Raw genomic sequence first — 24,943 nt, 5'->3', positions numbered from 1 at the left:
AAGACAAGAAAAACATTGCGCAGTACTCTTTAATGGTGGAGATCTCATCCACACAGCTGCTAGCTACTTACATCAAAGTAGATAAAGACAGGCCTTGAAAGGTATCTTTAGCTGGCGGTCTGGAACACTCAAAAGGTTGGATATGGGTCTTCAGGTGTTATACTCTCCATGGGCATTTTTATTATTCTATATGTAATCTGGTACTGCGGTTGATAGTGTGGAGAGGGCGTATAACACCTGAAGACCCATATCCAACCTTTTGAGTGTGCCAGACCGCCAGCTAAAGATACCTTTCAAGGCCTGTCTTTATCTTTAATACTTTGATGTAAGTAGCTAGCAGCTGTGTGGATGAGATCTCCACCATTAGAGAGTACTGCGCAATGGTTTTCTTGTCATCTCCGATTCCAGATATATACTTACCAGTATAAGAAATTCAAGAGGATCACCTGTGAAGATCCACAAACTGTTCCTCTCAATCATAGAACCGGGAACATTGTATCAGGTTTATGCACCTGATAGTGCGCCAAGGACTTTGTTCTCTTTATTATCGACCTATACATTACCTGCACAAATCTTATCATATGTCCTTCAAGGGGCCATGAATAGAGAACATAAGAGATCCAAGCACAGACTGTGCATACCTAAGTAGATCTGGTCTCTCGGTTTCAAATATAAACTCCTTTAATAAACAATCTTCCATCTATAAGAAAGAAACTAGATGTCTGACAAGCCTGATGGGTGTGGCCTATCCCTTCATTTGTCACCCTCTCCCTTCTGGACCAGCTGAGAAGAGAACATCCCAGCTGCTTTACAATTATGTAATTTCTCTTTTAAAACGAGAGAATAAAATATTCCATAACTCGCTCCCCCGTAGTCACCAGATTATTGGCACCCACATCCGTGCATGCAGGGGGATATGACAAATGCATACGTATGACAGGTTACAGTCCTCTGTATACCATTGAGCATCAAAATCATGTATCTGATCCTTAGAAACACTATGTCCTGCCACGTTTAACATTACTACAGCCGTGTATTTTTGCAGTTGACATATAAATATGTGACATTACTGAAGGTGGTACTGAACATGAATTATCTTATAAAATTACACTGTAATGATAAGTACATAGTGTCTTATAACATAGAAGAGTGTTATATTAATAGCACTTCTACTACTTCTCAATCAGCCACCGTAGGTCTCTCCTCACCACGTGACCCTATGCGTTTCTTCCGTAACCGGGGATCAGGTTACGGAAGAAATGCGTAGGGTCACGTGGTGAGGAGAGACCTACGGTGGCTGATTGAGAGCCATTCTTGCTAACGAGCAGTAGAAGTGCAGGCTGCCGTTTTTACTGGGAACAACTATGTGCAACAGCACACCCCTATACCTGGAACTCAAACACTGCCATCGCTGTGTGCCGGGGGGACTCTTACAACAGTACACCAACAGTGAGGCCCCAGAGGTCACGTGTTCCGGCGGAGCAAACAGACGGCAGTCATTTCAGCTGCTTTGGCACATGAGTCTAATCTCATACCACGCTTTATTATCATGGCGAATTTGTGAGTTTGCATTTGTCTGAATGTTTGTTTTATTAAACCTTTTGTTATCTTTTATCACACGAGGATCGGGCGCTTTTTTCTTTTTTTTTCTTTTTCTCTGTTAGGTACTGGACTGGAATTTGTTGAACCCGGAGTAAAGAAGCAGATAGTATCCAAGATTGTTCATTAAGGTTTTCAATATACATTACATGTATATGTGACTTTCATTTTAATCGACTTCAGACATTTCCACTGCCAAACACACACCCAATGGTTTATATGAGTCACTTAGAGAATATATAAATTGTTATATATTGTTCCATCTATCATTAACATCTAGTGTCAAGGGTGTTTTATTGTTATATGTTGTGTGGGATAATATCAATAGTGATCATTCTCACATAAATTTTCAGACATATAATAATTTTTATTGTATAATTTTTATTGTGTATTAGCATATCTCATTTACAAATTTCATCTGCATGTATTGTATTTATCACTGTACATTTTGTTAGAATAAGGTCATTTTTTCCCAATTAAGTCACCCCTAAGGCGCTGTCTATATATTTTCATCAATTGTTTTATATACATACCCAGTTAATCAACCCCACACTGATGAGACCCATTAAGGTCGAAACAGCTGTCTGTGGGTGGTTTTCTGGGTATGCACCTTAACCCTGGCTGTGCTCAAAGCTGTGACTATGCAGCAAGCTTAAGCCTATAGGGAACCATGTTAAAAATGGTTTTTGAAGCAAAAAGTGGCACTGTGTGCTCATTTGCATGTCATTTCCCAGAATCCCTTGCTGCAGTGGAAGTGCTGTGTGCTGGGTGATAATGGGGAAAGGCGGGGTTGCAGACCTGCCTAACACATGCAGATGAGCATACAGTTGTATTTACACACATATATATATATATATATACACAGAAAGATGACTGCGCTCAACAGGTACTAATGATATAAGTGTATAAGTACTAGTAAGCACTGTAGATTAGCATAAATGATCGACTATACATTAAATGAATATAATTTCAATAGCTGAATTAATACTGGTATTCACTGAACATGCTATAAAAAATGTATGTGATTTTAGACCAATGTATATTAAAGCAAAAATAGCTGAGACCCATAAAGCATACTTAAGAATACATATATAATAGTGGTATAAATGTGAAAAGCAAATGATTGTTTAATGATTAAAATAAATTTAAAAAAATAAAAATAAAAAATACAAAAAAAATATAAAATTTAAAAAAAAAAAATATTTTTAAAAAATATAAAAATGTAAATATGAAAAAAGGGGCTCAAAAATAGGATCTGGCAGCTCTCCACAAGGACCAACGACTTCCCATAAATCTGTGAACAACAAGAAAAGAAAGCGCCCGATCCTAGTGCAACATGAAAAATACACTTTTAATAAAAATAGATTAGGTCCAACATAAATGCACTCACAAACAAAAAATCAATAAAAGCATGTAATGAGTATACTCATTCGCCTCCGTGTGCTGCTATGGCGCCATTGCTGTATGCTCTCTCTCAAGTAGGATGTCAGCTGCTTCTGCCGTCTTTTTTACTTTGTTTGCTGTGCCTGGACACGGCCAGGACATTTGGAACGTGCCGGTTCTCTGTAGGTAACAGCGGGGCTATACATTCGCTAAAACACATCCGGTTTGGCTAGAGGGCACGCCATCACTTCCGGGTTAGAGCCCCAATAGCGATCTCCACTAGATGGTTGCGGGAAGACCGGGGCCCTATTCTCTATGAGAGCGGCTAGCCAGCGAAGGTACAGGTACAGGATAATCTCCTGGTGTGGACTTTAAAAGGACTTAGTACCTCGCCCGTTATTACATTGTACGGGGACAAATATCCACGATCCTGGCATCCGGTTTACCAAAGAGACTGTTACACTTCCGGGTCACGGCTCCAGAGGCATGCACAGTTCCTGCACTCAGTAAAGACGGCAGAAGCAGCTGACATCCTACTTGAGAGAGAGCATACAGCAATGGCGCCATAGCAGCACACGGAGGCGAATGAGTATACTCATTACATGCTTTTATTGATTTTTTGTTTGTGAGTGCATTTATGTTGGACCTAATCTATTTTTATTAAAAGTGTATTTTTCATGTTGCACTAGGATCGGGCGCTTTCTTTTCTTGTTGTTCACATATATATATATATATATATATATATATATATATATATATATATCTATATATATATATAGATATATATATATAGATATATATATATATATAGAGGAGTGCTACCAGGATTGTGACCTCATGTATGGAACAAAAGAAAAAAATGCCCCAGTACTACACCCAACTTGACATATTATATAGTTAAATACTTACCTGTTTATCCTCTCATAAGCAAGGGTCATTTAGTTAAATTCTTTGGCCAAAGTATTTAAAGCTACAACCACATCACGGTTTGATCCATCTGTAGGTCCTAACACTGCTGTACCTGCAAAAAGCTCTCATAATCTATCTAATGGAGAGAGAGCTGTCTTAATTCTTGATCATTCATAGACTGGTCATTCGTAGGTCCTCAGCAAGAACTGCCATTAAAAAGGTGGGATGAGTGACCTTGGAAATAGGGAGGAGGGATCTCCCACTCATCAATCTTTCATGACATTTATAGCTGGGAGAGAGAATGTATTTAAACTCAAACTAATCTGAGAGTATAAAATACCCTATAACTCTCTCTGTAACCCCTAGAATAATGCTACCTTCACCGTTGCATTCGTACGACTTCAATACACATCTGAACATCTGTCTTGAAAGGGCTAATTTTAATCTTTGAAGGGGGAAACAAATATCTGATCTATGCAACATAGACAACCTGATATATTTGTTATTGTTAAACCTGTTGAACTTATGCCTGCCACAAGTCTATATTCCTTATCCAAGAAGTATATCGTATTTTAATTATCATACATTCTAATATCTGTAAGGAAATCGAGAGTGCTCTTTTTGTCGCCTCTTCTGCTAGCCAGAGGGTTCTCAAGAATTTATACGATGCCCATATCAGATACAATCAGATACATATCATATCAGATACAGATAGGACATACTTCAAAACGAGAGGTGACTCTTAATGTATTACTTCCTGGTAAAACATTTTATAAATAAAACAATGTCATATCAAGTCAAATATCTGATACATCTGAACACCATCACCAATCACTACTATTATAAGCATATTGTTTTGTTGGCCCATTCATGCAAAGACCAGTTTAACCCAGATGAACTCACAGGAGGCAGAGAAAAATAGGTATTTTTTAAATGAAAGTTAACCACTTGGTTGCTGTATTGTTAACACAACTGAACAGGTTGAAGGCATTAATGTGACAACGGTGTATTTACGTAAGTAAATCAACACACAAGTCACAGCTAGCAGGAAAATTAATGATTCATAACTAAAACATAATTATAACATGTATACAATGCAATATTTCATTAAAGCAGCATTTTTGTTCAAGAAAGATCTCAAGCAACCATGAAAATGAGCAGACATCAGTTAAAATTAATTCTGAGTATGATCACACCCTTTTAACACTATGTATAATCCGAGTCCTCTAGCATTTACAGCCATTGATTCATATCACCTGCACTTAATGCTATCTAGTTCCTTATAAATAACAAATAATACTGTTAGCCTATTCCACGGGAAGAACTTTGATGTTGATTACAAGGCCATAAAAGATAGTCAATGAGCAAAATAAAAGAAAAAAAAACACGTTAGATATGTAGAAGTCTCATTTGTATGTTAAAGTAACACATTTACAACTCTCCTGTCAGTTGTAAAAATGATCTATGGGCCCCATGCCCCTTGATAAGATATTGGATATGTCATAAGTGAAAACAGCCAAGTAATATCATCATTACTATTTGAAGAGCGCTTTCATAATTAAGGCTTAGAAAGCCCCTGCATTAAGGCTGGTGCTGCATGACCTGGTGGTCCTACCTCCTCATTCCACTAATTCAGAATGGAGGCCAAGCGTTAAGATGTCCTTAGGCAAGACCTTATAAGGGGGCAGTCACATGGGGAAAGCCTCTTACCTCCTGGCCTTCCAATGAAGCTGTCTCTTCCCCTCCCCCCCTGTTTTTGTGTTGTCTCGTGTTACTCTTTTGAATTATAATAAAGAAATATATTTATGTGAATATAAAAAGGTTAAAAACTAGGCGTTTGAAGTAAATGAAAATAATTCATGTCATTTTGTTGAAGTGGTTGCAATTTGTCCCAGCTTGGCCGGAGTTGGCTTGCCCATTTATTTGGCGAGTTGAATTGTATCGGTTGGTAAACAGTAGCTCACGCTCCTTTCGTGGCCATTCTGTGGCTTGTTCTCCATTATCAATATTATATCTGCTGGTCTAGAGTCCCAGCAGCAGTGGGGATCTCGAGCTGCGACAATGCAAAGGCGGGATGTCTCGTATCGTCATCTGGTTGTTGATATAATGTAATAAAGCGGTGGCCTAGTTTCCATAAATATAATAATAATAACATGTTCTTGTATAGCGCTGCTAGTTGTAAACATCGCTTTACAGAGACATTTTGCAGGCACAGGTCCCTGCCCCATGGAGCTTACAATCTATGTTTTTGGTGCCTGGGGCACAGGGAGATAAGGTGACTTGCCCAAGGTGACAAGGAGCCGACACCAGGAATTGAACCAGGTTCCCCTGCTATGAACTCAGTGCCAGTCAGTGTCTCTCCTCCCTGAGCCACTCCTTCTCCCAAAAGAAGTGTTGTGTTGTTTATTGTATTCATAGGGGAAGGAGGGAAGGCTCTAAGGCTCACAGGTCATGCAAATTAAGGCCTAATGACAAAACCACACAAAACCAACGTGATGCCATATACAATACATACTCTGTTTTATGATCTAGTTATACGCTTATATTTCACTGGTTGCAGAATTCATCAGGAATTCCAAAGTGGGAACATGAGTGGGTTATAAAACAGTCCTTAGAAATCACAATGCCAACTATGTTTTACCTTAATAGTTCTCCAGAATCATAGTGTAGCATTTTGAAAGGCATTGTAAGACCAGGTTGCAAAGTAAAAGTACTTAGCATTATACAAAAATAGCCTCACGTGGGACTACACCCAGGTAGATCCAGTTCTGTTTAATGGTCTTCTTTTTCCATAGACAAATAAACCACGTATCCCAGGATGCTTTCAGAAAGAAGTCATGAGAAAGAAAGCTGATTTAACCTGTCCCATTGTCATTTTTATGAAGGATAACCTTCATATGAAGCAGCAGTCCATGCTGATTGTCATTTTTAAGGCCTTTGTTTATTATTTAAGATATCTCTTGTCCACCTTCCCAGCACTGTTTTTATTTTTAAAATCCAATTCTACGTTCAGGAGATATGTGTATGAGAGGTTAAAACTGAGTTCTCCCCAGAGCCTAGATTAAGCAAATCCTGACTTTTTTACACTAAAAACATAAAATCAAGAAAAATAAGCAGGGCATACGCAGGGTGGCAAGATACTAATATTATATTAGTTACATAGTTACATAGTTAAACTCATATAGGCTACTGGAGGGGATTTCTGCTTTAACCTCTTAGCTGCCAGACTTGGCAACTATGCACCACTGGCAGAGAGGGGGTTAAGAGTTAGTGGGGACATCCACATTACTAATTCAACCTGATAAATTTGGCATGAGTTTATGCACTGAGACGTCTATATCTCACAGTGCAAGGAGCTTTTCAACCCTGGCAGTATATAGCGACATTCAGAACAATTATGCAGTGCATCATTTTCACTGTCGAGCTTGAAGATGAAAAGAAAATCAATGATGTACGATCCCAAATAATTCTGTTCTCTGCTAGAGTCAGATGCATTGCAGCCACAATCTCCTACCCTTTCCCAGCTATAAAACAATCAGTATACGCAGGTGTTGAAATAAAGTGTAACAACGTATCTGCAATTTGTTTAATAATTTATGTTTAATAGTTTTCCAAATTCAGGCCAAAAAAACTGTACAGTAACTCCTGACATAACCAAGATAAACATCAAGCCTATCAACTGCTTTAACTCCATGTTAAAAGTGTGATAATGATTCAATGTGGGTTTTCCCTCAGTTCTTACACTATTGTACCAAATTACACAGCTGCAAATAAGAATACAAAGTCAGGAGTAAATCATTATCACACAGGCGATCCTGGAGTTAGTAGGTAGGTGTGCAATGTAATATACAACACATACCTCTATTATTAGGGCATAGTTAGCATTGTATACTTAACAAAAGAAAGAAGCCGTGATAAGGGTGGGAATATGCAACATTAACCTTTACAGGGTCATTATGATGTACCTGGTACATCATGGTCACTTGTCAGTTTCTAGGGGGTGTCAGACAGACGGTACAAACGGAGCGGCCAGCCCTGTTGAAAACAAAAGTGGAGCCTTCTCCACTTCGGTTTCCGGCGCCCAGGCACCAGTCGCGGTCATGAGATCAGTCCTGGCGTGATCCTGTGACTAAGGTCTAGTGGCACTCTGGTGTCGCCGCCGGACCCCTGGCACCGTAAAGGTTAATTATTGATGCTGTTTGAGGATCGTTGATATTTCAAACAATTAATTTAAATTCTCGTGTCTCTAAAATAGAAATAGAATTTCGAATTGAAGTACGGTGTAAAAAAAGAAGAAGGAAAGGTAAAGGCAATTTCTGTGTGTGTGTGTGTGTGTGTATACACACACACACACACACACACACACACACACACACACACACACACACACACACACACACACACACACATACTGTATCCATACTGAATGTGTATTTATAATGGATTAAGAGGACTGGCAATCCTACTTTCTGTAGCAGCATATACTCCAATATGGGAGAAATCACTTAGTCATGCAACTTCTTGTCTTACTGCACAACAGAACAAGCAAAGATTGGGCAAAACTGTTTCTTTTAATTAGGAGCTCATAGACAAGGAAGGAAATGCAGCATCCATCCCAATGTGGCAGGGGGCAACGCTCGAGTCCCAAAGCTCATTTTAGAACATGACAAGAGTAGCAATCTTTAAGAGACCCTGCAAACATGTTTCATATCAACATTTCTCAAAAACATGACCCCCAAGAAGATCATCTCACAGTGAAGTGTGCAACAAGGATGAAAGAGGAAAAGTAAAGGCAGCCACAAGGTAATACAAAAATGTGTTTTTGGACTGCACCTTTAAAGGGTTAAATAAGACAACGGTAACAAGCGGACATTAAATCAATGAAAGACGTCTGCAGGGAACTTACCCCAGAGCAAAGTGAGTATCTGTGCCTGGGGAATAAGGGCCAGGGAGTAGACTGCCCCGATGTGAAGCAGTGTCATAAGGATGACATTCCTCCAGACAATTTCATGAAGGTATGTTGGCTTTCTCTCTTTGACCTCTACTGCTCCTTCTGGTCCTGTGTCACTGGCCTCTATCCCGTCACAGGGACCAATCTTCTCCTCTCCGTCCATGGCACTCTCAGCTGCCACCTGGGTGAGAAAAGATTAAGAAGACGCTTTCTGTATGCAGCCCAGGCAGCCGAGGTGGAAGAGAGCTACGATTTAGGCCTCCTGTTTGTATACAATGTGCCACTGATGATGCACTGGTATGGATTGGGCAGGAATGGCCTATGACTGTGAGTGCTGTAGCACAGCATCTGTTGCTGGCATCACATCCATGATGCTGCTGTGGCAGTGCTGATCTCTGCGCAGCAACAGAAGGGTGGGGGGAGTAAGAGGGGGGGAGAGAGAAAGAGCTGCATAGCTACAGCCAATGGCAGTTTAGTGTCTCTCTCTAACCCAAAAAATAATAGTAGTAATAAAAAAGCAAGCTGCACTGCCCATAGCAGGCACCGGTTGGTCATTGTACATGTTAGGCACTCAAGTAAATATGATTCTACGCGTCGAGAAGACAAATCGCAACTGTGTTAAACAAAAGAATAGTGTATAGTTTTTATCATGGGTCAATCTTGTTGAGTTCTTATTTGGAGTGACAGAAAATCCCCATGAAACGGTTAATAGCTAATCTAATTCTGGGATCGGGGAGAGTCCAGGGTTACATATTCCAATTGCAGCTGTTACAAATATAACTGTCAACATATAAACTAGTTTATAGAGCATTTTCTCATTCCAAGGGACCGTACAAACGTAACTTCCATCTCTCGTGACTTCTGGTACAGACGACAATCCTATTACAGTTACCCATTTGCATTGGGAGAGAAAATGAGTCACTCAAGGCACTGGAGAGTACAAGATGCTAAGAGCGGCAGCCAGAGAGCTGTGTATTCACACTAACACACAATACTGTAACCTCTTCTCCACACCGCTTTTGCAGCAGGTAACTAGAGTCTGCAAAAGAAAGAAACTCCCCCTCTCAAACAAAAGGTTTTATTCTGAGCTCCAAAACGCTCATATTGGTGTGAGATGTTAGGCAGTACCAAGAGGCGGGTTTCCTGCAAGGCTGACTAGGCCGAGAGCTGCAATTTTTGTGTGTGCTGAGAGGGGTTCTTTCCTTCCCCACGTGGCCCCCCTCCTGCAGTGTCATGTTGTCATGGCAATCTAATGTCCCATGACAACGCATTGCCATGACAGCGTAGCGTCACAGGTCGCCGTGACATCATGACCACCATCATGGGCCACCCCCAAGCCTATGCGCGGGAAAAAGGTTAGTCCACCACTGGCAGTACCTCTGTATTACATCCTCATCAGGCATGCCATATACATTAATATAAATATATACATATATACATTAATGCAAAATAAATTGGTGAGTACACTTTTCAATTATTACAAAGTGCTACTTATTTCTACTTATTTCTACTATTTGCACCACAATAAAGCGTCAGTTTCCTCCATTACTATGGATGGGCGACCTCGTCGAGTTTCACTTTACCATCAGTTTCAAACTTTCCCAATTTAGATCCAGCTTTTAGCGACAAAAGTTCTAGCCAAATGGTCCAAATTGTTCATAATTAGCCATGTCACTTTTTTTAAAATGATGAAATAACAGCCATGTGACTTTAAAAAATGTTTACACATTTTCTAATATTATGGCACTCTAATCCAGTCCACAGACGCTGGGTATCATTGGAAATGGATTTAGTTGCCCCAGTCGAATTAAGTAATCTTCTATGGTCCCCAATGAGAAAAAGTCCCGAAATACTCAAATCCTGCCAAATTATAGCCCATTCACTCAAATTATGGAACACAGTTGCAAAATGACACTTCCTTACAACACGGAATACACTTATGACACCACTATATGATAACCCAGAATTTGGTCCAGGAATAGGCCGTAATAGGTTTATAGACTGGAAAATAGCAGGTATCACAAGATTAAAAGATGTAGGTTCAGAAGGATTTCCCAGAACATTTGAATATTTCCACAAAGAAAAGGCTATCCCAAACAATCAGTTCCTCCAATACCTTCAATTGAAAGCCTTTTATAACAAAATCCGACCCCCCGAATTGCTAACTAGATTTGAGTCACTTTGTCTAGCAGATAGTAACACACCTGGACTGATATCTAAATTGTATGGATAATTTGTTAGCCCCCCTCCACAAATGAATCAAAAACTGAAATATATGCTACAATGGGAGGATGACCTGGGGGAGGTATTAGACATGGAAGACTGGAATGATATTTTTCAAAAAGTTGCCACATCATCAATGTGTATCACAATCAGAGAAAATGCCTATAAAGGTATGATGAGGTGGTACTTAACCCCCATGAGACTAGCTAAATTCATCCCAGAGTACCCAACTATATGTCCGAAAGGATGTGGAGTACAAGCCACATTTATACATATGTGGTGGGGGTGCCCATTCATAGCAGCTTATTGGCTGGAAATCAAAATTTGGTCACAAAGGTTTTTCGGTTTGGACCTACCAATGGATCCCTGGTTATTTCTTTTAAACAAACCATATTACCCCCTCACGAGACATGAAAATAAATTACTGTGCCATATATCTTCAGCCGCAAGACGCGAATTAGCGGCAGTATGGAAACGAACAATTATTCCCTCAATTTCCAAAGTTAAAAATAAAGTCTGGCAGATTTGCTACATGGAAAAAATGGTTAGTCTTAATAACGACACCTACACAGATTTTCAGAAGGTGTGGTTACCTTGGATTCTGAGTGAAAATCAACAAGAAATTAATACCCACTTAATTTTGTTGTAACAAAAAAAAAGGGAGAAAAAAAAAAGGATATTTATATTAACTGTGTGATAGAATCTTTTATGAAATCTTGTTAGGTAAAATTGTAAATGAATGTGAACTTTCTCCCATCTCTATTTTCTGTACCCTTCCCTCCCCCCCCCCCCATTTTTTATTTTCTTCATTCCTCCCCTCTCCCTAAAAAAATTTAATAAAAATTAAGTTTAAAAAAAATAAAAAAAAAATAAAAAAAAATTGTTTACACATTTTTTAAAGTTTGAGCTAATTTGGGGCGTGGCCAAGGAGTTGAACTGAACGGTCGCATGTAGGAGCAGCTCCACTACCACAACGTGCATTTAAAAAAAAAAAAAACTAAAAATAAATTACAACTATTTAAAAGTGGGGTGGAGTCCACCCCTGGCCGTGGCAGATTCCTGGGGCGGCGAAACCCGAAAATAGCCCACGAGTAAGAGCCGAAACCCCAGAGCTCCCTCCCTAGCCCTGCAGTAGATCAATGATGGCCGCTGAGGACTGCCGCGAGGAACGGGAAGCGTGCTCTGTGTGAGCTCCGTCTGCCAGCGAGAGACCTGACCAGCCTGAGCGCCCCCCCCCCTTCCCCGAGAAAGGAGCACCAGGACGCAGGCGCTCCCCCCCCCCCCCCCCCTAGGACCAACCTTAAGTGCACCCCTCTCTGGGTGCATCGGAGAAGGGAGAGACTGACTGGGGAGCGAGGTGGTGCCGACGGGAGTGATCGGGAGGCGGCCATCTTGGATCAGTGCGAGACCGAGCCGGGTGAGTCTACCCCTACCCCCAAGCCACAAGAAAAATCCCCCGTGAGGTTAGGGGGACTGAGCGGGTCCCTTCCTGGCGGGAGCGGCCAGCGGAGGAAAGCAGAGGCAATGCGACCGCCCGCACCACAGTCCCCTGCACCACAGTAAATAAATCCAAGATGGCCGCCGCGTCCGTAACCGCAAGGAGCATCTAGAGCACGGGGGGTGCAGAGCCACAGGGCCCTGGAATTAGCCTGCACAGACAGGGGGAACCCCATCACCCAGCAAAGGGAGCAGGGAGAAACATCAGGGGAGCCCAGAGGAACACTTCAGAATAGCTGTAATACAGACGAGGTGTAAAGAGCAAATAAAACAGCTTGCCACTGGGCAGAGGAGCCCCTAACCCCTGAAAGAGTCATTTAAAGTTGCAGCAGCCCTGAGGACACTGGTGGGGAGGTGCTGGACAGGAGAGGCTGTGACCTGTCCCCCCTGGGCCCCCCTCCCCCTGTCCCCATAACCCCAGAAAAACCCCAGACAACCATTCAATAAAATGACTTTATTTCGACTTCCGGTGACGTCATCCAAGATGGTGGGTTAGTCAGGGAGCTCTGAGAACCCTCACGCATAAAAAGACCAGAAAAGACCTTTCCCCCCCCCACCCCCCCGCAACTAACCGCAAATAGTCTCAAACGACGCCTGAACCTCACAGCATGCCCCAGAAGGCAAAAGCACCAGCTTCTAAAGGCGTCCCGAAATTTTTCCAGCCGCAGCAAAAACGCGGCCCTGCGAGCATGCAGGGACCTCAAGATGGCGCCGGAAACCACGCGGCTGCGTCCCCGCAACGAGAGGGAGACACGCAGGCAGCGGAACCAGCCCTAGAAAGGGAAATCACGCGCACCTATCTGGAGGAACTCCTCTCTAATATGCACGATAGGCTACATAAAACCCTCAAGCAGGACCTCAGGGAAATGGTGACGGGCCTACGTGAAGAAATGGATACCATCACACAAAGAGCTGACGATCTAGAGAGCAAGCTTGAAGAATCGTTGCAAGCTCAAGCGGCGGCAGATGATGAGATCATGCGCCTGGGTGAGGAGGTCAGACTCCTGAAGGACAGCATAGAAGATCAGGAGAACCGGGACCGGAGGCAGAACCTCAGGATTCGGAATGTCCCGGAAACGGTTCCCCCTGAAGCAATAAAATCTTACGTGACTGACCTCATTAACACCCTGTGCAAGGACCTGGATAAAAGAGATCTAGAAATAGATCGCGCGCACCGCGCACTGGGCCCCCGCTCGAATGATCCAAAACGAAGGCGGGACATTATAGTACGCCTCCATAGCTACTCCACAAAGGAGAAGGTTATGGCGGCGAGCAGAGAGGCGAACAATTTAACTTTTCAAAATGAGTCGGTACAAATATTCAGTGACCTCGCCAAGATCACAATTGAGCGCCGCAGAGAACTCAAACCACTCACCCAAATACTGCGGGAAAACAACATACCCTACCGATGGGGATTTCCATTCCGGCTAGTCGTAAGCAGAGGCGGGAAGCAGAGATCCATCAGACTGCCAGAAGAGATGCAGGGATTTGCCCGCGAACTAGGCCTGACGTTGCCACCTGCACGGAACAACACGCGGAGGGAACCACGAGAAGCAAGCCAGGAGCGGAGACCCATCAGAGCGTCGGAAAGATTGGCCGGCCAGCAGGAGCAACAGACCTGATCGCCCAGAGGAGAAGCTCTGAGACCCAGAGCCCTTACCTCCCGATGGGAGACCATGGAGAAAACCAGCGTGTCTACGCAGTCCCGTTAGTTGTTGTTCTACCAACCAGTTGACCAAAGAGTCCCCAGCACCCCATGGCTCGGTTTGTTGGAGCCAAGATGTGCACCCCCACAAGCAGCATAGGCGAGTTGAGAAGCGCGGAGGCGGGAGAGGGGAAACCTGATCCACCTGGTGGCCTTGACGGCCAAGCCCCGCTGGGAACTCCTCGACCTACCCGTGGACATCACCCAGACCAGGTTTGATTGCCCCCACTCCAGATAAACGTTATATCTGGTCCCGGTGAGAAATAGCTGCCCCCCCCCCCCAATCAGACTGATACAGAACCCGTTATCCCTGTTGAGACTGTTAAGCGCTTTTTCCTGTGCTGCGGAACCTACCCTCCCCCCCCCACCTTGTTTATGTGCAGCTTACATCCCTGTTGAAACCCAAGTTGTAGCTATGTTATAAAGCCCCTTAATGTCAACTACAATAGCCTATACGATGGAACAACCCCCCCCCCTTCACCATCACCCCCTCCCCCCCTCACCATCACCCCCCCCCTCTCACCATCACCCCCCCCCCCCAGTGCCCTCATCCTCATCCCACCCCTCCCCCCTTATTTGTCCTCCCTTCCCCCCCCCTAACCCTCCCCAACTCGCGACGGCGAACGCACAACAGAACACCTACCTATTACAATCTACACAACACCCCCAGTATCAAACAGCCAATCCCACACTGCTCCGGGTGTCCACTAGAGAGTCCCCTACCCCCCTCCCCCCCCGCTTGCCCCCCCCCCCGCGATCTCTACAACAGTGGTTTCGCAATAATCCCCCAACGGACCTAACTACAATCACCCCTTCCCCCCCCCCCATTACCCCACCCCCCCCCCCCTCCCCACCACCCCTCCCCAGCCCCCCCCCACCCCCGGATAGAACGAGGGGTTTGAACGTCACCACCAAAGCTCCCCACCTCACTGCACGCAAATAGAGCTGAGACCGTCACTTCATAACTGTCAATACGATTTACCAGCGTAAATAACGGTACACTTACCATACAAGTGACGCACAGCATTACACCAAAATACCTCCAGTTGCCTCTTCCCCCCCCCCCTCCCCTTTCCCACAATCCCCATCACCCCTCCCCCCCCCGGATACCACGCCAAATACCCCCCCCCCCCGATACCCTGCCCCATCCCTCCCCCAGATATGATGAACCCCAGCCCCACCATAAAGGTTCCCAACCTCGCCACAAGCAACTAAAGCTGAGACCACCCTGATGTAACGGTCTATTTGTATTGCCAATGTGTTCTACCAATGTGAATATCTGTGTATCTAATGTACATGTATATATGTATAGGTATATGTGATTCAAAGCTAGCTGCCAAAACACTCACCGCAACCTCACCCTGATGTCACCTATTCCACCTCCCCCACGTACCTCTTCCCCTCCCCCTTTAACCCCCCCCCCTACAGAACCACCCAGCACCAAAATCACCTTACCTGTTACTCCGGAATCCCAAGACGCCACTCCCCTTACGACGTCACAATGAAAACAGCGAGCGGAACAGCACCCCGAATTGGCCGCATAACCCCGAGAAACCGCTACGCAGCTCGCACTGAGCAAACCAATCCGCAGACCCTAAGGTGTGCACTTGCAGCCCTATAGAAACCCCACCACGACCCTACCTCTAACTACTCCCACCCATCCCCTCATACCACCTCTCCCCCTCCCCACTCCCCTTCCCCCGGCTCCTCCCCTCCCCCCCCCCCCCAGACACCATAGTGAACACGCACCCCACCACTAAACCCCCCCCCCCCCATATACAACCAAGACGCAGTTTATTATGGTTTAACTGTCCACATGGTCTATTTACATAATTAACTGACCACCTATTGTACAAATGATTACTGTGTGTATAACCTACTGAAGTGAAGAATTGTATAATTGTATAAACGCTCATAGCCCCTACAATATACAGAGGTACACATTTACACACAGAAGACTCACCCCAAGTCCTATACGTTGCACAAAGAATACCAGCTCCCGATAATAAAGAACACTGATACAGTACATAAAAGACGGCATGATAATCTAATGTCAATAGCTACCTACATGCAGGGAATATACCCCCACATGTGACGTGGAAATGCGCTCTAGAATCTCTCTTCTGTCTGGCCCCCCTCCCCCCCCCCTAAATCACCTTCTCCTCCCCCTCCCCCCCCCCCTGCCCCCGCCCCGCTTACAGCCTCCCCCCCCCCTCTCCCCCCACCCCTTCCCGTATGAGAACAAAGGGTGTGAATGAGAATTCTGGAGGGGAAAAAAACACAAAGAACCAGAGGGTTCAGCCCCCCACCCCACACTGCCCACCGGATGCTGACACCGAAGTCCACCTCGATCGGCATTATCGCCCAAAAGCCGGTCGCCCAAGGACCAGGCAAATACCTGTTAGGTTCATGCACGAACCTCATCTTCCTGCTCTCTCTACCGCTGATTCTGTCCCAGCGGTCCTACCCCCCATACCCCCCACCCTCCCCTTACTCCCCCCCCTCCTCGGACCATTCAGTAAACCTTTCAAAACTACAAGCTACCTTACAATGTTTGCCAGGGCTAAGAACACTCTTGAGCCATAGAATCAGGGCCCCCCCAGATGGGAAGGGAGGGTTCTTAACTACCACAACCACAAAAGTCACATATGGCTTCTAACGCCCCAGTGAAGATAGTGTCGCTCAATGTCAAAGGACTTCAAAATAATAGAAAAAGGAGGCTTGCCCTCCAAGACATGAAGCAGGCAGGGGGAGACATCGTATTCTTACAGGAAACCCACTTCACATCTCAAGACCCCCCAAATTTGTACAAAAAAGTGTTTCCAACATGCTTTTTCGCATCATTTAGTAGTAAAAAGCGGGGAGTGGCTATACTAATCAGACAAGGAACTCCATTCAATCATGTCAAAACGACCATGGATCCAGAGGGTAGATTTCTCGTGGTATATGGCTCCTTAGCGGGCTCGGCAATCGCTCTAGTCAATGTATATGCCCCAAACGAAAATCAAACAGAATTTCTGAAAACAGTGCTTGAGGGCATAGACCCGGGATATCTGTCATCGATGATAGTGGGAGGAGACCTAAACATGGTCTTTAACCCCACCGAGGACAGATCAACCACAGGGGGTCACCCCCGTACAACCCACTCCCAAATCACCGGGAAAAGGTTCAGGGAATTAGTGGACGAGTTCTCATTGGTGGACGTTTGGAGATCACAACATCAGGGCCAGAGAGACTATACCTTTTACTCGGCACCTCACCAGACCTATTCGCGCATAGACCACTTTCTGCTGACCAAGAACATCCTAGAGGCAGCCACGAAATCAGACATCGGCCCCATCACGTGGTCAGACCATGCCCCAATCACCTTGACCTTATCCACACCATTCGAAAAGACAACATCATTCTCCTGGACATTGAATGACTCCCTATTGAACCACCCTGAGATAGAGAGAGAGATCAGAGCCTCCCTCAAGGACTACTTTTTCTTCAACTCAGGGTCGGTGTCATCTCCAGCGATACTATGGGAAGCCCATAAGGCGGCAATTAGAGGCAAATTTATCTCTATTGCCTCCCATAGGAAAAAAATAAAGCAAAAACTGATTTTGGAACTTACTGATAACATCCTTAAGCTTGAGCAATCCCATAAAGCTAACCCTGCAAAAAAAATCTATAAAGCCTTAACAATAGCCAGACAAAAGCTCAAGCAGACCCAACTGGAAAAAGTTGAAAAAGCCCTTAAATGGACTAATCAACATTATTATGATAAGGGTAACAAGGCGGACAAGCTCTTGGCCAGCAGATTAAGAGGCATCCAAAAAAGGTCCCAAATAACAGCGATTAAGAATGGGTCTGGCGAAACGCAATATAGCGACAAAAAAATAGCGGCGGAGTTCACAAAATATTATACAGACCTTTATAATTTACGACCTAAAAATGGTCGATCAGCACCAAAAGCATCAGAAGCGATCAAAAAATACTTAGATAAATGTCAACTCCCCACCCTGACTGAAGAGGACAATGAGGTCCTCAATGCGGAGATCACGAAAGAAGAATTGGAAGAAGCGGTAAAAGCACTAAAGATCTCCAAGTCTCCTGGCCCTGATGGCTTCACAAATGTCTATTATAAGAGATTCTTGCCCATACTATCCACGCATCTACTAAAAATGTTCAATCATTTTATGGAGGGAAATTCGATCCCCACCTCCATGTCCCTAGCCAACCTAGCCATAATTCATAAGTAAGGCAGAGACCCGATGCAATGTGGAAGCTACCGTCCAATCTCCCTTCTCAACAGTGACCTCAAATTATATAGCAAAATTTTGGCCAACAGATTAAACCCCATTCTACCGAGACTGATTAACATCGACCAAGTCGGATTTGTGGCAGGTCGACAAGCCTCGGACAACACACGTAAAATAATTAATATTATCGAGCATATCCACCTTACAGGCACCAAAGCAATATTACTCAGCCTAGACGCAGAGAAGGCGTTCGATAGAATTGACTGGCTATTCTTAGACCATACCATGCGTAAATTTGGCTTTCGAGACGCATATTTAGAAGGGGTCCGCCGACTTTACCAAGATCCATCCGCAACGGTAAAACTACCAGGAGGTAATGCCCAGAGCTTTGGCATTCAAAACGGCACGAGACAGGGGTGCCCCCTGTCCCCTCTCCTTTTCGCACTAACTATAGAACCCCTGGCGGCTACAATTCGAAACAACGTAGATATTCAAGGGATAGAGATTGGGCATACGCATTACAAAATATCCCTCTTCGCGGATGATATAATACTAACGCTCTCAAGACCCCACATTTCCCTCCCAAACTTACAAAAAGAGCTTCTAGACTTCGGAGCTATATCAGGTTATAAAATTAATAACGATAAGTCCGAAGCCCTGAACCTCAACCTGCCCGAGCCAGAGATGAAACTCCTTAAACTAAATTTTAACTACCGATGGTGCTCCTCCCATATCAAATATCTGGGAGTACAGATATCGGGGAACTACCATTCGCTATACCATCACAATTATCCGGCCCTATTTCGGAAAATAAAATTAGACCTAGAAAAATGGGGGGCATACCAAATTTCATGGATCGGGAGAATGATCTCGGTGAAAATGAACATACTCCCCAGATTACTATATCACTTCCAGACACTCCCGATCCACATCCCTGGCACAGAATTGAAAAATATCCAGAAACAAATTCTCCATTTCATCTGGCAGGGGAAAAAACCAAGAGTCGCAAGATCAGTCCTACTTACTTCAAGGGGGAGAGGGGGCCTGGGGGTCCCCGACATTATGCGGTACTACCAGGCCACCCAGTTAAGGCAGGTAGTAGTATGGAACGCGGAACCCGGCCAATATTGCTGGCTAGACATAGAAATGCAATACGCCGGCACGCCTTCTCTGCCAGCATGCCTTTGGTCCCTGAGTAGGGAAGATTTGCAGAAAAACAAATTCCAATTAGGACCAATGAGGCACACATGGGAGACCTGGACGAAATGCAAATTGAAATTCAAGCTCACAACCACCAAATCTCAACTCATACCAATTATCCAAAATCCCAAATTCGCACCAGGATGTGAGCCCAGGCAATTTGAGCAATTTACAACCAAAAACATAAGGGCGATTGCTGACTTCCTGAGCTTTGGGGAATTCCTGAGCTACCAAAGGCTACAAAGCAAATACGAAATACGGGGACTGAATGTCTTCAAATATCTCCAAATTCGGCACTACGTCCAATCAATATCACCAACGTTGGAATTTCCCCCTCTCACGAACTTCGAAAGACTGTGCATAGAGACAGCGCATCAAAAAGGTCTCATAATGCAAATATACTCAGAACTAGAACGAGCAACAGATGCTCCAGTTCATGACTACATGCTCCAGTGGGCAGCAGAATTGGGCATAGTTATAGACCAAGAGGACTGGGAAAGTATTTGGGAATCAGCCTCAGGAACTTCCATATGTACCACAATCAAAGAAAATATTTACAAAATACTGTTTCGCTGGTATCTTACCCCAGTTAGAATAAATCAAATCTACCCTCTGGCTTCAGACCTATGTTGGAGAGGCTGCGGACAAAAGGGTGACATGGCCCACATATGGTGGTCATGTCCAGAAATTCAGAAATACTGGGAAACCATACAGACTTTAATCACAGAGGTCACAGACCTCACAATACCCATTGATCCGCTGACCTACTTGCTGGCCAGGCCAATCGAGAACATTGACCGCCCAACAAGTAAATTGATCTCCTTCATTCTCACGGCGGCTAGATGTGCGGTGGCGGCCTCGTGGAAGAAGGTGTCTCCCCCCCCTAGGCAAACTGTTAAAAACAGAATACAGGAAGTTATGTTAATGGAAAAGCTCACGGCTTTTCTAAAAAGGAAAACGGAGCCCTTTTACAATACATGGGAACCGTGGCTGTCCCGTATGACAGATTAGTGACGACCATTCCCACAGTAGAACACAGCAGCAGTGGAAGAGTACAGTACAATGGTCAGAGGAGGAAGGGTCCTCCCTTCCCCAGACCCTGCCCCCCCCCCCCCCCCTCCTCATCTCTCCATCACTACTTCTCCCCCTCCCCCCCTCTCTCTGTTTCGACCCTCACGCCAACCCTGCCGACCCACACTTGAAGGTCGGGGGAGCGTTGAGTCTTTCCCTCTTTCTGTCTATAAAACAAGAAAAACCTGTATTAGGCAAAATATTGTTTATTCTGTATACAATGTATTCCACACAATGCCTAATAAAAACTTTTGAAAAAAAAAAAAAAAGTTTGAGCTAATTTCAAAAGTGAAAGTAAATCAAAAGTTATCGAGCATGTAATGCCAATGGATTTTTAGCATTGAAGCGAACGTTATGTGAACTTTTTTGCCTGACCAAAAACAGTAAGAAGTGGCAAAGTTTGCTTAATCCCGCGAAAAGTTTGCACATCTCTAGTGCCTACTTCCTTTTGCCCAATCCTGATACGCTTGAGCCAGGCTCATGCTTCTATCTGTCAAAGCGCCCACCTTTCTGAAGTAGCGATAGTGCCATCTTATTTATCACATTGCTATTTTTGCCACTACGTCTACACTCTAAATCAGGCCCATAGATCCCATAACGTATAGAAGCCCCTTTGATCTGCTGCTCTACAGCTGGATGTGTACCATATACAAACACATCAGAGGTTATTCAGTAAAGTGTGATAGTGTCAATCGGGCACAACCACACGGAAACCCATTCCAGTCAATGGGAGAATCAGTGTGGTAGGGCTCAATTAGCACTCTAGCACTTTTATAAATAGCCCCCTAAGATGCTATCTCATGATTACTTTATCAGAGGAATTCCTCTAACCTCTAGCTGTATTGTTGGTGTTGTTTTGTACTTATGGGGCATTTTAAATACTATACCATATGGATGGCTCGTTTTAATTGAGAGTGCAGGCTATAGGTGTAAAAACTCCCTACCCTCTGTATTGGATTTAACATTGTCCAGTGAACATGGAGCTGCGGCCCTTGTTCATAATGGAAACTGGTCAATATGATGCTTGGGTCCTTAATCAATATGCTGTAAAGCTGCTTCCCTGTGCTAAAGATTGAAGTCCCTTCATTTCAATAGAGCTGGGCTCTTTTCCAGCACTGGGAAATATCTTCAATGCATATTGAATAGAGCAGGCGTGTCAAACATGCGGCCCGCAACGGATATTTTTGCGGCCCGCTCACAACCAGCGCAGCGGTCGTGTGTGTCGGCGAGCGCGTGGGCGGTGGTTAAAAGTTTTGGCCGCGGGAGAAGCGAGCGCGGGTGTGGGGGAAGCGAGTAGCACGGGCGGAAGTAAAATCTGGCCTGCAGGGGCTGGAGGCGTACGGTGGCCGGGTGCAGTCAATCTGCACTCGTGCCGTGTGTGGGAGGACACGGGGGCGGAGTCAAAACCCCGGCGGAGATACTGCATTCTCCTTGAAGCCTGGTAAACCGGGGGGGGGGGGTGGTGGTTGGTGTGTGTGTGTGTGTCTGAGTGTGTGTGTGTGTGTGTGTCTGTGTGTCCCTGTGCCTCTGTCCCTGTGCCTCTGTCCCTGTGCCTCTGTCCCTGTCCATGTGCCCCTGTGTGCCTGTGCCCCTGTCCCCGTCCCTCTGTCCCTGTCCCCGTGCCCCTGTGCCTGTGTGCCTCTGCCTCTGTGCCTCTGTCACTGTGCCTCTGTCCCTGTGCCTCTGTCCCTCTGTCCCTGTGCCTCTGTCCCTGTCCCTCTATCCCTGTGCCCCTGTCCCTCTGTCCCTGTCCCTCTGTCCATGTCCCTGTGCCTCTGTCCCTGTGCCCTTTTGCCCCTGTCCCCGTGCCTGTGTCCCTGTGCCTCTGTCCCTCTGTCCCTGTGCCTCTGTCCCTGTCCCTGTGCCCCTGTCCCTCTGTGCCTGTGTCCCTGTACCTCTGTGCCCCTTTCCCTGTGTCCCTGTCCCTGGGCCCCTGTGCCTCTGTCCCTGTCCCTGTGCCCCTGTCCCTGTGTCCCTGTGCCTCTGTCCCTGTCCCCCTGTCCCTGTGCCTCTGTCCCTGTGCCCCTGTCCCCCTGTCCTTGTGCCCCTGTCCCTCTGAGCCTCTGTCCTTGTGCCCCTGTCCCCGTGCCTCTGTGCCTGTGCCTGGGTCCCTGTCCCTGTGCCCCTGTGCCTCTGTCCCTGTGCCTCTGTCCCTGTCCCTGTGCCTGTGTCCCTGTCCCTGTGCCGGTGTGCCTGTGCCTGTGTCCCTGTGCCTGTGTCCCTGTGCCTCTGTCCCTGTGCCTCTGTCCCTGTGCCTCTGTCCCTCTCTCTCTGCCTCTCTCTCTCTCTCTGCCTCTCTCTCTGCCTCTCTCTCTCTCTCTGCCTCTCTCTCTCTCTCTGCCTCTCTCTCTGCCTCTCCCTCTCTCTGCCTCTCTCTCTCTCTGCCTCTCTCTCTGCCTCACTCTCTCTCTCTGCCTCACTCTCTCTCTCTCTCTCTCTCTCTCTCACACTCTCTCTGCCTCTCTCTCTCTCTCTGCCTCTCTCTCTCTCTCTGCGCCTCTCTCTCTCTCTCTCTGCCTCTCTCTCTGCCTCTCTCTCTGCCTCTCTCTCTGCCTCTCTCTCTGCCTCTCTCTCTGCCTCTCGTTTTTATCTTAACTGCCCTATACCTACACCGAAATAACCTATTCTGCTTTCTTCCGGATCTGACTCAAGTTTCTCACGGGGGACATCGGAAGACAGGTAGGGAACACCTCCCCTCCAGTATAGTACCTTGAGGGACTACGGATCAGGTAAGATTCCAGGTGGGATTGCTGCTTTGGAAATCAAGAGGGGCATCCTGACACTGGTTAATGGGTTCAGAATCATTCACATCTGGCTTTTTTTTTTTTTCGCTTTGTGAGGTACACACACACACACACACACACAGTACTTTTCGAAATAAACCTACGTTTCTATGAAAATTTAAGTTTTGTTTTTTTGCGGCCCACCTAGACTTAAACCTTGTTTATTTGGCCCTTGTTAGCATTTGAGTTTCACATGCTTGGAATTGAGGCTTTAGCTCTCATATTTTTCCTAAATGATTGATACTTTACTTTCAATTTATTGCAAAATAGCTGTTTTGAGCTTGATGCATACACACCGAGATTCACTCTGTGACGGTGCAGGGTATGACACATCGATCCCAAAGGAGCTGCCATTGACTCGAATAGCAGTTTACGCCAGATCGTGTGCAATATCCAGCATCAGCGCTTAGCACATTCTCTCCATAGCCTCTTATTTCTCCCAGCAGATGAGCTCCACACTCAAATTCCATCCTATGCATTACTGATATATATACTGCATGACAGAGTTGGGATTCAAACTCTCTACTGTCTTTGACCGTCCACTCAGCCAGAGCGCTATAGTAGGTAAGTTAACAAGTAACCTGGTGCAAAGGGATATATACCATAGAAAAACACCCCGGTGTGTGAGATTAGAGACTCACACAAGAGCCCTTATCTTGCACTCAAGGTTCATATATAATTAATTTTTAATTGACACAGTAGCCCCAAGATAAAAAAGGATCTTTATACTTTAAGGAGAACATATATTGTCTCATAAACACCAAACTTATACATGGTCTTTATTAGCCTTCCACTAATTCAGATAAATAATTTTTATTTAACACATGAACAATGGCATAAGTGAAAATATATTTACAGTGCATTAAAAAAAAACTTTAGGCGGCAGCTTAAATGTACCTTGGACATGCTATATAGTTTATTAACCATCACTTCACTATTGGAAATGGATAGTCATGTGTCCAGATATTCATGCCTGCTTGGTATGTATAACAAAATACATAAGTATACTTAGGTGCCTGTATAGCTATAATTAGGTTCTAGCAAACAGTAAACTAAGGTAGTCTGTATAACCTATAGAGAGCTAACAATATCTCACACATATACCTGCACTCCTAGGGGAATCCCCTTCGGTAGGGGATACACTCTGCTCTCCTGCAATGAGAGCCCCATGGGTTCCTAGAAATAGGTAGGTATCAGGTGTTAAAACTACTAGCACCTAGAACACATTTGGATGTTTAATTTAAACATAAAACCTGGTCAGGGACATTATATAATATGCTGGTATGTATATTAGGACAAAATGCCCAGGTATATCTCTTTAAGTGTCCGCATGCAGCAAGCATACAACCCTTTAAACAGCAGTGCTAACCGATACTAG

General features: G+C 45.0%; 1 protein-coding gene across 1 annotated transcript in view; it reads right to left on the bottom strand.

Annotated features, from left to right (window-relative positions):
- The window catches only part of SCD5 (stearoyl-CoA desaturase 5), a 127,112-nt gene extending 114,477 nt beyond the window's left edge, over positions 1-12,635 (bottom strand). The window contains exons 1-2 of the mRNA XM_075606324.1: positions 12,365-12,635; positions 8,798-9,023 (exon numbers count right to left, since the gene is read on the bottom strand). Coding sequence (XP_075462439.1) covers positions 8,798-9,023; positions 12,365-12,391 — 253 coding nt within the window. The 5' untranslated portion in view covers positions 12,392-12,635. The remainder of the gene's footprint in view (positions 1-8,797; positions 9,024-12,364) is intronic.
- Between the last annotated feature and the right edge of the window lie 12,308 nt (positions 12,636-24,943).

This window comes from Ascaphus truei, chromosome 1, assembly GCF_040206685.1.
Source record: "Ascaphus truei isolate aAscTru1 chromosome 1, aAscTru1.hap1, whole genome shotgun sequence".
Lineage (NCBI taxonomy): Eukaryota > Metazoa > Chordata > Amphibia > Anura > Ascaphidae > Ascaphus > Ascaphus truei.
This window is presented reverse-complemented; position numbering and strand designations above follow the sequence as displayed.